A 14,106-nucleotide genomic window follows, 5' to 3' on the forward strand; every position below is an offset into this window, starting at 1 on the left:
TGCCACTGGGACCTTCTACATGCAAAGCAGATGCTTCACCACTGATCAACAGCCCTCCCCCAATTTCAACTATTTAATTTAGAACGCCTGGCTGCTAATGATGCAAAAGCTTGCATTTAAAAAGTCTCCTAATTCCAAATGTTCAGGTTCTAAAAACTGCAGTTCCCCTGGAAGAACACAGGTACTGTAAGTGATCTCCTAATTTCAAAATAAATCTGGTGGTCTTGTTTGGCTTTGTCTCAAAACAAATTACGTGCACTGCCGAAATGTTGACATGTCTGCCTTGGAAGTAAGTGCTGGGGAATTAAGATGTTATGTACACAAATAGATAAATCAAGTTTTGCTACTCTTTTTTCTCATTTGGTTAACATCTCTTTTTACTAGGAACATTTGTTTCTTTGCTTTGTTTTTTGGCAGAGATTAAGTGTGCATTAGCAAACCCCCCCCCCCGAAGGATGCAATGCAGGAAGCTACCACAAGGGGGCAGTGCATACTTTTAAAAAACAGACACATTCCCACTAAACACCACCACCACCACCGTCATCATTTAAAGCTGTAAATCTTACGTTGTGTACAGTAGGGACCCGTCCAGCCCGGGGTGCACCTGCATTCTCCATCGTGAGGGCTGCATACTGCACCATTATGACAACTGCAAGAATGAAAACAGTCTGCACCCCAAAAGCCAACAGGGCATGCTGGAGAGAAAAAGAGAGAGAGATAAAACAATTATACAATATTTCCATATGTCTATGTTTTTGTTTTTTTTGTTGTTTTTTAAATAATATTTATTGAAATTTCCAAGAAAAAAGAGAAAAAATAAAAAAGAACAAAAAAAGAAATTACATAATCCAAAAAAGAAAAAAAAAGTACAGAAAAATAAGAACAGATTAAAAATAAATCCCTCTTTCTCTGTCCTATAATTCATTTACTTATTTCCATGACTTCCTCACACCTCCCTCCTTTGTATTCCAATTCAAATAGTTAATTCAGCAAATTTTTCCCTCCTTATTTTATCTTGATTCTTTATCTTAAACATATTACATCATTCTATTTCTCATCTAATTATCAAGCCATTTTTTGCATATTCCTTTTTAACCTTATTGTTAGAAATCACTTCGTTTCATTCCTACTTCATTTTAACATCCATTGATTTTACACTGTTTCTGCAAATAGTCCTTAAATTTCTTCCCATAAAATTTCACATATCTATGTTTTTGAAAGTCCAGCCACTTCGGCTGCATTCACACAGCAGTTTACTCCATTCCCCCCAATGTTTCCCTAACTGTTAATTTCTGTTTTATATTTAAGCTTTCACACAATATAAAACCCATTTCCAGAAAATGAATGGAATATAGCGCATGCTTAGTGCTCCACTCCATGTTATTTGATTCTAGAAAAAATCCCATTTGCAGCCTTCCCTTTACCTGGAAAATCGCGGGAGTAAAGCGACAAAATTTGGGGAGGCATATTGGCATGCAGTTCTTTCCTGCTGTTTTCATGGGGGAATCATGGGGGGGGGGGAGCGGGCTGTGCAGAAAGCATAGGGTGTGAGTGAAATTTAGCAGGGCAAGCCAGTATATTGGCCAAAAAGGCCATGGTTTCATAATGCAACAGGGTGAAAGGAACATTAGAAAAGCAGAGTAGAAGTGCTAGCTTCATAACTAGGAAAACAGATGCAACACTTCACACGTCCAAATACACCTGTCACCAGATATCCAAAATGGAATTGCATATTGCACAGAAGTGAATGGGGAGCTCTGAGTGGGCACTCATCATCATCATTTTTAATTTGTATACCGCCTTTCTATCTTACAATACTCAAGGCGGTTTACAAGCTGAAGAAACAAAAAATGTACATCTTATAACAATCTAATGCAATACAAAAATGTGATAATAAAACATAAAATAGGCAAAAAAGTAACATTCAACAATCATTCAACAATTATTAGAATAGTATAAAATAATATCAACGTATAAAAGTTAAACAGAAATCCACTCAACAATTACAATAATATCTAAACTATAATCAATGAAACAACGGAAAGCCACGGTACATGCCTGATGGAGTCTCTCCCCTCACACCCACATAGAACAAGGGGGTGATGGGGGGCATGATGCCTAGTGGTATGCCAACATTTCTCCTCAAATTTCTCAAAAGTCTCTCCCCCCCCCCAGTGAAAAAAAGATTCAGTGTTTTTCTGCTTCATTCTCGGGGCGTTTTAGCATATTGGTGAAAACAGAGTGTGTTGAGCTTCCCTTACTGTCCCACAAACTCCAGCGGGTGCAGAATGCTGCAAAGAGGCTCCTCACGAGGTCCCTGCCATGGGAGCATATTCACCCAGTGCTTTACCAGTTGCACTGGCTCCCGGTGCAGTATAGGGTCAGGTTCAAGGTGCTGGTTTTGACCTTTAAAGCCCTTTGTGGCTTAGGGCCCTCGTATTTATGGGACAGCCTCTCCTGGTATGCCCTGCAGAGGACTTTAAGGTCCATGAATAACCATAGTTATACCATAGAGGTCCTGGGCCCTAAGGAAGTCAGACTATCCTCCACCAGGGCCAAGGCCTTTTCAGTGATGGCTCCGACCTGGTGGAATGCTCTGTCTCATATGACTAGGAGCCTTCAGGATTTAACCTCCTTCCGTCAGGCCTGTAAGACAGAGCTATTCCACCTGGCCTTTAATTTGAATTCAGCCTGATCTTCTATTTCCCTTCTCTCCCCCCCCCTCCCCTTTTATGAAGATTAACTGCTCTGAGATCCCACAGCTAATTCTCCCCTGGCTTCCTCACTGGCCCAAGTAGGACTAATTTAGCCAGCTAGCCCTGGTGACTATCTAATTCTTATTAGATGGATTTACCCCAAATTGATTTCTGAACTTTGAATTTTATTGTTATTCATGTTTTTATACTGTATTTTATGATGCTTTTACAATTAAGTGTTTTAAATTTGTTGTTAGCCGCCCTAAGCCCGGTTTTCTGAACCAGGAAGGGCGGGGTATAAATAAAATTATTTATTATTATTAATTATTATTATTATTATTATTATTATTATTATTATTATTATTACTGTCGTGAGGAGGCCAAGGGGAATGGTGTTCTCCAACCCCCGCCAAACGTTTATCCACTCTCTTTGCAGCCTCCCGTCTTTCCTGATCTGAAAAGCCCCATGAGATGAGTTCATAGAATTATACAATCGTAGTGGGAAGGGACAAAAAGAGGTATCAAGTCCAACTCCCTGCAGTGCTGGAATCACAGCTAAAGAATCCCTGAGAGATGGCTATCCAAGCTCTGTTTAACAACCTTCTCCTCCTCATGGCATCTTTCTTGGGCTTTAGTTAGAGCCTGGGAAGTCAAGAAGGTTGCAGAGTGCACAACACTGGTGAGGACAGTTGTCCCATGTAAGAAACAGCCCTCACAAACAGGGATGACTGCGAAGTCCGGCTGAAAGGGAAGCAGAAAATGATGATGCCCACATATTCACCCTAGGTCTGAAACGGAAACCAATTCAGTGCATACAATCTCTATACACTCTTGCTTCTGCTTTCAGGTTGCAAATGATAGGTAGCTGATTACGTTCCCTCAACTCACCCCATTCGAGTTGGGTTTCCTTTACACTGAAATGAATGGAGTGGAAAGACATAATGGCAATGTAAATGATGCAATAAGTTTTGCAATTTCGCCATAGCGGGTGGTGACACAAATAATGCCATTTCTGGTAGAAGATGAACTGCAGTGGACTGGAAACAGCGCTGCTTGTGAGAGGGCAGAATGGAGAACGGTGCTTCCTTACTTCCCTGTTCACAAACACCCTCGGCCACCCCAAAATTACGGGTAGGCACATCACAGACCCTGCACCCCACCCATGAGAATAAACCAGATATTCTTTCGCCTTTGATCCTTATTTTTGAATTGAATTTCTTTTCTCATTAATTAATGGAGGATGTTTACAAAAAAGGAAAGAGGCAGGAGAAATGTTCACCGCTGCGCTCTTCTGGAAATTTTAGTAAATACGCAAGGAATCCAGTAAGAATTGTGGCTTTTGTTAAAGGCAGTTGTCATGTGTAGCCACAATCATTTTTTAAGGGGAAAAAAGAGAAAAAGAAAATGCGCGCCCATCACCTGAAGTCAAGCAGAAGTGAACAGCAGTTTCCCAATTACTTTCTAAATATAATGAACTATATTTGAAATTGACAGGCTTCCTAATTTCTGTTTTGAGTGACAGAAATATTTGGCCTGCGGAAGAAGCACAATAAAAGCAAAATTACAGCTGTCTGTTTTTATCCGATCCCTCCTTTATCACTGGAGGTTTAATATGTTTTACTGCAAGTGCTGTCTAATACCTTCATTGCACTGTGAATAACAAGTAACATTTCTGAACGACAGGCTGGGTCTTCCCAGAGATGATCCGCCTCCAATTAAGGATTCATTAGGGAAATGCCAGTTTTTGGATCCTCAAATGTCAATCTTCTACCTAGGCAATTTCAGAGAAGTCACCACACGTCCCTCCAGAAAGCACTGATTTTAACAACTAAATTATGTGTAATAGGAATATCTCATCTCTCTAATTTTCTCAGCCATATGGACCTTGCAACACAGAATTGTTGATCACTTAATGATTTCTAAAGGAAAGTGTTGAAAAGAATGAACAGACCTTCCTTTAGCACAGCCTTCGCCAACTCAGTGCCCTCCAGATCAAAACATCTGGAGGGTTCCAGGCTGGCAAAGCCTGCTCTAGCAATACAAATGGGTGCATTTGTTTCGCAGTTCAATTCAAATTCACCTATGCAAATAAACAAGAATACTAAGTAGAAAACCTTGTAGCAAGGCTGGTTCAGGGACAGAGTTCCTAGTAGATAGGTTTGTGCATAAGTGTTTTTTAAATCTTTGTTGTTGAATTTACTATTCTGAACTAGGGCTGCTTCCTTACCTGGGCTATCCTGGAGGAGTCATTTTGATTTGATTAATGGCTATTAACCGGACAAAGAGCCATCCTTTACTATGTGAGACTTTACACAGAATGAACCATGTTTTCCCAAACCAATGACAGGGATGCAGAGACACGGATAAAGGGTTTCAATGTGAGAACTGGTGTTAGCCCTAAATGATGCTGGCTTATCTAAAGGAAACTCAGCTTTGCCTGTACAAATCAGGTCTACTTATAAGATCAGATATAGACTGCCCACAAATATGGTATATTAGATTAGTGAACACAAGGAATAGGGCCTTCTTGATGGTGGCTCCACATTTGTGGACCTCCCTTCTCACACCTATGAGAGGCCCCTTCAATATAGGCATTTCTTGAAGACACATTTGTTTCAATCTGCCTTTCTTCAACAATGGTTGTTGTTGTTTTTTTTATGTCACTGATTACACGAGACTTTTTATGCTTCTGGATTCTTCCCCTTCCCGCCCCACTCAAATATTTTATTATCTCACCTTTCCTTCCTGAAGAGTGCCTAGGATGGCTCAACATAAAATCTGATAAAACTATGTTAAATATACCTTAAAAAATGACAGTTCCAAAAGCCTGGATGACCAAAAAAAATGTATTCAAATGTTCAAGGAAGGGGGTCATCTGGTTTTTCCCCAGGAGGGCATTCCAGAGATGGGGTGCTGCCACAGATCAAGCCCTTGGGACGACCCCACCCTCTTTGCTATCTGTGGAGGTGAGACTGTGAAAAGGGGGTTTCTCCCGCAGGATTGCAAACTATGCAGATAGATCTTTTGTAGCTCTGCTCTGTCTCATGATGGCTATGCCGCAAATCAGGGTGAAGGACAAGCATATGTGTTTTTCACATGAAAATAAGGCAGACCTATTGCTATGAACTTGGGACGCAGGTGGCGCTGTGGGTAAAACCTCAGTGCCTAGGACTTGCTGATCGCATGGTCGGCGGTTCGAATCCCTGCGGCGGGGTGAGCTCCCATTGTTCGGTCCCAGCTCCTGCCCACCTAGCAGTTTGAAAGCACCCTTAAGTGCAAGTAGATAAATAGGTACCGCTTTATAGCGGGAAGGTAAACGGCGTTTCCGTGTGCTGCGCTGGTGCTGGCTCGCCAGCTGCAGCTTTGTCACTCTGGCCACGTGACCTGGAAGTGTCTTCGGACAGCGCCAGCTCACGGCCTCTTGAGCGAGATGAGCACGCAATCCTAGAGTCGGACACAACTGGCCCATACGGGCAGAGGTACCTTTACCTTTACCTTTTGCTATGAAAGATAGAAGAAAAAAAATTGCTCCTTACTCTGGGAACAGTCTTTGCCTATCCAACCAGGGTAGCACTGGCAAGACCCATCCAGGGGGTTACATGTCCCGTTGTTAGTGCACAGACACACTTCGGCACAATCCTTCCCATATCTTCCGCTTGGACACACTGTATAGAAACAGAAATGCACACAGAATCATAGGATCGTAGAGTTGGAAGGGATCCCAAGGCTCATCTAGTCCAACTCCCTGCAGTGCAGAAATCCTGCCCACAGCCGTCCCAGGGTGGACTCGTACCACCAACCTTCTAGTTAACAGCCAGACGCACTGACCCAAAGATAACCTTGTCTTGAGTCTCACTGAGATTCATTATTGGTCAGTGGACTGTGGTGTTTGTGTGTGTGTGTGTTGATGTGTGTAGAGAGAATGCACTGAAGGTAAAAGATGTGGTTCAGCTGCTGAAGCCAAGGAGGCACATGGCCAGGTGGCTAGTGAGATTCTGGAAACACACCGTGAAACACAAATCACAATGCTAAACTGAGACCCATTGAATGAGTTTTCTTATGACAAAAAGGATGCCTATTCCCCTCTGTGGCCACAGGTTGCTATGCATGGCTTTCAATAAGTATATATCCATAGAAATCCATCCATCTACAGATGGATGAAATACAGTGGTACCTCTGGTTAAGTACTTAATTCGTTCCAGAGGTCTGTTCTTCACCTGAAACTGTTCTTAACCTGAAGCACCACTTTAGCTAATGAGGTCTCCTGCTGCCGCCGCGCCACCGGAGCACGATTTCTGTTCTCATCCTGAAGCAAAGTTCTTAACCCGAGGTAATATTTCTGAGTTAGCAGAGTCTGTAACCTGAAGTGTATGTAACCTGAAGCATATGTAACCTGAGGTACCACTGTAAATCCATCCATTGATTAGGACACATGTCATTACAAAAGAAAACAGAGGGGGGGGGGGAGGGAGGGAAAGAGAGAGAGCATCAGTATTAAGTTTTTCACCTAGCACTGCTTAGTCCATAAGACAGGGGAGGAAAAAACCGTTTAATTTTATTCTAAAGCCAATCTGGTGCCCTGCAGATATTTTGGAATTCAACTCCAATTAGCACCAGCCATTGCAGCCTTGACTAGTCTAAAACATACAGCATGCCCCAGGTGGGTGAAGGAACGCTGTAACCGTAGCAGGTCTTGAGGGTATTGAATTAAACTCTTCTATACAGACAAGTTATATCCTTAGGTTCCAACGTAACTACAGAATACTGATGGAAAACCAGTACGCAGTCCCGGTTTTCGAGCATGACAATGGAAGCATTGTCAAATTGTTCTTACTGGCTGCTGGATTCTCTCCCTGACAAAAGCAGGCATCTTATAACCACGCTCACTAAACAGATAAAACCAGCTCTCCCAGTCCATCAGTGCAACGAAAGGCACACAAACATAACTGGACTCATATCCTTGCAAATAGGTAGAGGTATTTTGTTTTTGTTTTGGCATTATTTCCCTACTTTAGCATTTCGACAATTCATGCTTCCTGATTCACATTCACGGGAGATGACCTCAATCTATTCCCAAAGCGCTTCAGTCCGAGATTAAAATCTGGAGCTGGGAATCATCTGCCAGTTCCAACTCCCGCCATGACAGGGACGGTAAGAATAGGCCGGAAGACAATCACATACAGTCTCAAAACACACTTATCTCCCTCCCAGAGTAGATAAAGTTGACTTTGAAGTTAAATGCTAAATGGAACAGTTTTCTCACTGAAATGAGAGAAAACGTAGCAGGCGGGAAGAGAAGGGAGAAATATTCACACTAGAGAGAAAGGACGAAACACCGAAACAATCTGTCCACCTGTCTTCCCTCATGCACAGGCCCATTGTTCTAACAGATCTCAGCAATATTATAACACAATTTTGTTATCGAGGGGGGAAAAAAAGATGGATTCAGTGACAGGCATCCTTGGCAGAAACATAATCCCATCAAGAGGACGTTCCCAACAGCCTGGTTTTAGAAAGCCAATTTACATAAAATAAAAAGAAGGCGATGATGTTATACGGCCCTTATCGGACTGCGACAGAGTCACAGAAGTTGGGTTGCTGGGAAATCATATATACTCTCAGACAGGGCTTCTCAATCTTTCTACTGCTGGGGCCCACTTAAGGCAGCTGAAAATTAAAAAGTCCACCCCACCCCCAGTCACAAAATGGTGGCACTGACAGAGTCGGAGTTTGGCATGGCCAGCTGACATTTCTGGCATCGCTTTCTATGAATATCTAATACATATTCAGAAATGGCTGTTTTCCCTCACCCCCTTCACAGCAGTTTCCTTGTGGCAAAGAGTTCCATAGGTCAGCATTCCTCAAGGTGCTTGCTCTGGCGGTTTTGTGACACAGTCTCCCCATTTCAGGCTGAATTTGTTGACCCAGAGGCTCTAAGTGAGGAAGACTTTTCCTCTGACGTTTCCTGCTTCCCCTTTCCGCAAGCCTTTCAAACTATTTTTTGTTAGCCATCTCCTCTCATTCTCCTTTCATACTTAGCATGGACCTTATTCCCATCCCTAACCCCTTAAGTGCCAGTTTCTTTCATCTGTTATCTCTGGTCATTTTACATTTACTTCTTGTTGTATGACAGCTTTCTTCTCTTATCTTCTTCCTTTCTATTCCCAATTCATTTGTTGATTATTCTTAATAATAAACATTAACTTTCTCTCTTTCTTTTTTAAAACAGAGGCACAAGTGCAGAGGCACAAGTGGCTACACCCCCTTTGGATGGGTTAACCGAGAATGGACGATCTGTTTCAGATGGATCTGTACTCAATATCCACACTTCATTTTATGATAGCAAACTGACTTGCTGCTGACATGACAATGGCCCAGTTTGCACATCATGGTAAACCATGGAACACAGATGACTTTTGCTTTGCTCTTCCCCATAAGCTAGTGGCTGAAACAAACTATGCTCTCTGCCTTAGTGTAATGTCCAAACCAGTGGTCGTAGTTTGTTTCAGTCAAAAAAGACAAAACACAACTATGGGAAAGCCAACTTCGATTAACATTGTGGATTTTGTTTTGTTTTGTTTTGTTTTTTGGAGCTGGGGATAGGAGGAGATGCCAATTTTGGTTTCTCTGTTTCTCATTTTTCATACCTTAAATTCAGTTCTCCACAATGCTGTAGCAATTTGCATTAAAAAAACAAACCGCATGGAAATTCTTTAGCATTTCACGGCAGATTCCTCCCAATAACATTTGTATGCAGCTGTATGTTATATTCACATATATTTTTTTAATGCACACATTTCTGTAAGAGTTACATTTCTGTAAACAGGTTGGAGATCTGCACTGCAAAATTCAAATACAGGCAAATTCTGGAGGGTGGAAGCGTTTTCATTTGTAGGCTCCTTTCAGAAAGTGCAAATTTGAGAAATTCAGCTTTAAATGTGATCTGAGTCAAATTTGTCCCCTGTTTGGAGCAAAACAAGCCACAGTCCTCAGTTTGGATGTAACACTAAACTAGAGAGTGTGGCTTTGTTGCTCTTGCGGGGAAAGCATGGATCTTTTCTGCTTTCACACTAAACCATGACCTATAGTTTTCCTTCAACAAGCCTTCTAAATCCCAGTCTGTTATCTGCATTGGATTTGAATAGTTTTAACATAATAAATTATTTAAATTGTTGATGTTATTACCGCCAATCACTTTGAGACGTTTCATAGGTGATGATTCATACATGGGATAAATAAATATAATAAATAGTGTTGACCACGACATGCAAATGCTGTCATTAGACTGACATGAACTGCAATGCCCTTCTGGCTGGTAAAAAAAACAGCAACCCAGAGTGCATTGGGAACCTGGTAGTCCAGAACCTGGAAGTTTGATTGGTATGGTTCTGATGCAAGTCAGCCTCAGATGAACAAAACACTGTTGCACATTTCATTACCTATGAAGCCAAAGGCTGAACAATTTGAAAAACAAGTCAACTCAATCATATAATGGGATATATATGATATTGTGAGGTACATTTGCCTGTAAAATGTTTACTATATATCTTCATTTTCCAAGATTCTCTGAACTGTGAAGGGGGGAAACAACCCACTAGAACCATTTTCAAAAGTGAGTTGTTTACACTTCTTAGAGCCTATTAAGATCTTCACTGAAGCTGCATGCATTACGCACAAACAATAGTTAAATGGATCTGAGACATTTTGAATACAGAAAAGGGTAATAATGCTTTCTGTATTAGGAATACAAGGAGGTAATTGCCATGTTAATTAGTTATTAGAGCTCTGAAGGGGGACTACTCCAAACCCCTGCTGAGATATCAGCTGTTTTCTGGCAGCTATAATTCGTTATCAATCCAAGCTGCTTGTATTCCTATTAATGGTAGGGGATCCTTAGCTTGGCTTTGGCCTCCCATTGCATAAATCCAGATTAGGGTTCAATGACCCCCCCTTGTTGAGCTTATAAAGTTGTCATTGACCACAACCCAAATTCTTAGGAATGTAAATGGAACTAAGGGTGCATCCAGACTTCCTCTCTTCCTGCTGCTTTCCGCTGGGAAATCTCAATCTTTATAGCTGAATAGGAACAAACCTCAATTGATGTTTGAACTGATTCAGCGCTAAAGAGCAAGTTTTCCCAGGGAAACAGAAAATTGCTTGGACCCATGGCTAGAAAGCACAGAAGCATAGAAAGCAAAAAACTGCTCAGACATGTGCTTTCTAGGCATGGGAGAAGCAGAAGTGAAGCCCACTAGCAAGAGAAATCAATATATAATCAACTCCAGTGTTCAAAATCTGCACTGGCTGCCTATACACTACTGGGCCAGGTTCAAGGTTTTTGTATTAGTGTACAAGGCCCTTAGTGGTATGCGGGTGGTGCTGTGGTCTAAAGCACAGAGCCTAGGGCTTGCCGATCGGAAGGTCGGCAGTTCGAATCCGCGCGACGGGGGTGAACTCCCGTTGTTCAGTCCCAGCTCCTGCCCATCTAGCAGTTTGAAAGGACGACAAGTGCAAGTAGATAAATAGGTACCACTCTGGCGGGAAGGTAAACAGCATTTCTGTGCGCTGCTGTGGTTCACCAGACGCGGCTTAATCATGCTGGCCACATGATCTGGAAGCTGTCTGAGGACAAACTGAGCACCTCAGTTTAAGAACGGTTTCGGGTTAAGAACAGACCTCCGGAACAAATTACGTTCGTAATCCGAGGTACCACTGTAGATCAATTAATCATATACGTTCTGGCTGATGAATCTTTCACTGCAAGGTTGCATCCAGCTAAGTGCTACTCAGAGTATAGTAGACTGAAAGGAATCAATCGAAGTTAGTCATGCCTGTTAACTTGAATGAGTCTACTCTAAGTGGGGCTAGCAATGGATGCAACCCCATACTCGCATAAATACAGGTAAACAGTGTATTTCTAGAGCAAGAAAACCCATTTCCTTTGTTTCTAAGATGATGCACTCTTGTTGTGAGGCATCATCATAGGAAAGGGATTTCCCCTACAGCCAAGAGGGAAAAGAGAGAAAGACCCACTGAAGATGTTGCTTGCCGCTGACAGTTTTTATTAGCGCTTCTAAACATGTATCTCAGTGGTGCCTATTCAGTTGATTAAAAACATTTTTAAGGCTGACTGATCTCACCGGTTAATCGATTAAAAATTGCAGCCCCGATTCATGTAGTTTTACTTGTTTACTTTGTTATGCTACGGTTGCAATAACTTGTTTTAAATTTCACACTCCGAGCTGCCCTAGAAAATAAATATTTTAAAATCAATAAATAAAATAAGAGGAGGTGAAATCCCTGCTACAATCCTATCAGCCAGCAGCAGGAATTAGGTGGTCCGCTGGAAGATGGCTGGCGAACCACAACATCCCTTTGGACCACCCTGTGGCCATCAATTTTTCAAGAGCCCAGACACCATTTGACCCCTTAGTACAACGCAGGGCCCATCTTCCAATCCAAGGTATTGCCCCCCCCTTTACTCACATATACCATTTAGATGGGTCCTTTCCTCTTCTCTCTTGTTTTCTCCCTCCCCAAGAAAATGGATCGAGGAGGTGTGACCCAAGACACAGGTATGGGCCATAGGACAACCCTCTGTAAAGGCTCTCTCTCTAGGGCTGCTAGCACAGAGAGGAGTTTTCTAAATAATCTTTCTACTTAGCAAAAAAGTAAAGCACCTGCAATAATAGCTGCATTTTGAAAACAGCAATATTTGCACCGAGTTAGCCTAAAATAAATTATTAAAATGCATCCTTCTTCTCTTCTTTCTCATTTTTTATATTAAAGAAAAGCATATATATCATATCATATGCTTGCAACATTATGACAAATTGCAACACCGACTGCCTTTAATTAGAACATGAATATTTTATGGCAATTCTGCTGGGTGGATCAACATTTCAAAGGGAAGGCAGGGACGCTCAACAGATTGAAATCAAGAAAACAGGGTTTTGCTTAATGAGATAATTAGGCCTGCTTCAGACTGTGAAAACTAAGCTGGGGTTTTTGCATTGAGACAGACACATTCGCCGAAAAGGGGAAAGTAAAGTGCTTGCTCTCATATTAATTGCTCTACATCTTGGTGGTGAAAGTGGCAAGGAGAAAAGAAAACATATGTTTCTACTTAATCTATGTTTAATTATTTTTGCCTAAGTACTGCCTATAATTTGTACCTTGCGGAAAAGCACGGCTTTAAAAAAAGAGTGAGTTCTATTTTATTCCTTCAAAACCCCCCAAAGAAACAAAAGATGACGACCGAACAGGCAAATGCCATGCAGCATATTATCTGTTAAATCTACACAACGGCCTTCCCCAACCTGGTGTCCTCCAGATGTTTTAGGCTACAACTCCCTTCAGCCAGCATGCTGCCTGAGGGCTGATGGGAATTGTGGTCCAGGGTGGCCTTAGTCTCCCATTTTGCCATGCCACTTTGCATTTTGAGAATAAATAAATCCCACAGTGGTTTGCAACCTAACTGAAAACATCAAAGGAATCATTATGAAATAATAAAATAAAACATTGAAGATGGCATCCAAATAAGAAATATACATTCACTAGGGCTCGGCGATATCTGGTTTTCAACACTGCGATATATCACCAGCTAAACGTTGCGATATACAGTGGAACCTCGGTTGTCGAACGTAATCCGTTCCGGAAGACAGTTTGAGTTCCAAAATGTTCAACAACTGAGGCGCAATTGCTGGCTGGCAAAATACATTGAAAAAACGGAGAGATGTGTCTCAGAAACCATTCAACTTCTGAGGCGCGTTCGAAAACGGAAGCATTCACTTCTGGGTTGTCAGTATTTGGGTTCCAAATAGTTCGGCTTCCAAAGCGTTCGACAACAATGGTGGGACTTGTAGCCCAACGGTGCCGGTTCACACTAGCTGGCAGCCATTCTCCAGGGTTTCAGGCTGCAGTCTTTTCCATGCTGGGGATTGAACCTAGGACATTCTGATATTGCAAATGCAGGTGTTCTACCAGTAAGCCGCTGAGACCATATAACACCGGTCTTGAAAGACCTACACTGGCTCTCAGTACGTTTCCGAGCACAATTCAAAGTGTTGGTGCTGACCTTTAAAGCCCTAAATGGCCTCGGTCCAGTATACCTGAAGGAGCGTCTCCACCCCCATCGTTCTGCCCGGACACTGAGGTCCAGAGCCTTCTGGCGGTTCCCTCCCTGCAAGAAGCCAAGTTACAGGGAACCAGGCAGAGGGCCTTCTTGGTAGTGGCACCCGCCCTGTGGAACGCCCTCCCACCAGATGTCAAAGAGAAAAACAATTACCAGACTTTTAGAAGACATCTGAAGGCAGCCCTGTTTAGGGAAGCTTTTAATGTTTAATAGGTTATTGTATTTTAATATTCTGTTGGAAGCTGCCCAGATGGGTGGGGTATAAATAATAAATAA

The 14,106-nt window shown here is 42.1% G+C and overlaps 1 protein-coding gene across 7 annotated transcripts in view; it reads right to left on the reverse strand.

The window, feature by feature from the left end:
* MEGF11 (multiple EGF like domains 11) overlaps positions 1 to 14,106 on the reverse strand; it is a 349,752-nt gene that overhangs the window by 37,052 nt on the left and 298,594 nt on the right. For all 7 annotated transcript variants that reach the window (XM_079954213.1, XM_079954211.1, XM_079954210.1 and 4 more), the window contains 2 exons: positions 6,233 to 6,361; positions 567 to 695 (listed from right to left, as the gene is read on the reverse strand). In XM_079954213.1, coding sequence (XP_079810339.1) covers positions 567 to 695; positions 6,233 to 6,361 — 258 coding nt within the window. The remainder of the gene's footprint in view (positions 1 to 566; positions 696 to 6,232; positions 6,362 to 14,106) is intronic.

Source organism: Podarcis cretensis, assembly GCF_951804945.1.
Source record: "Podarcis cretensis genome assembly, chromosome: 14".
Classification (NCBI taxonomy): domain Eukaryota; kingdom Metazoa; phylum Chordata; class Lepidosauria; order Squamata; family Lacertidae; genus Podarcis; species Podarcis cretensis.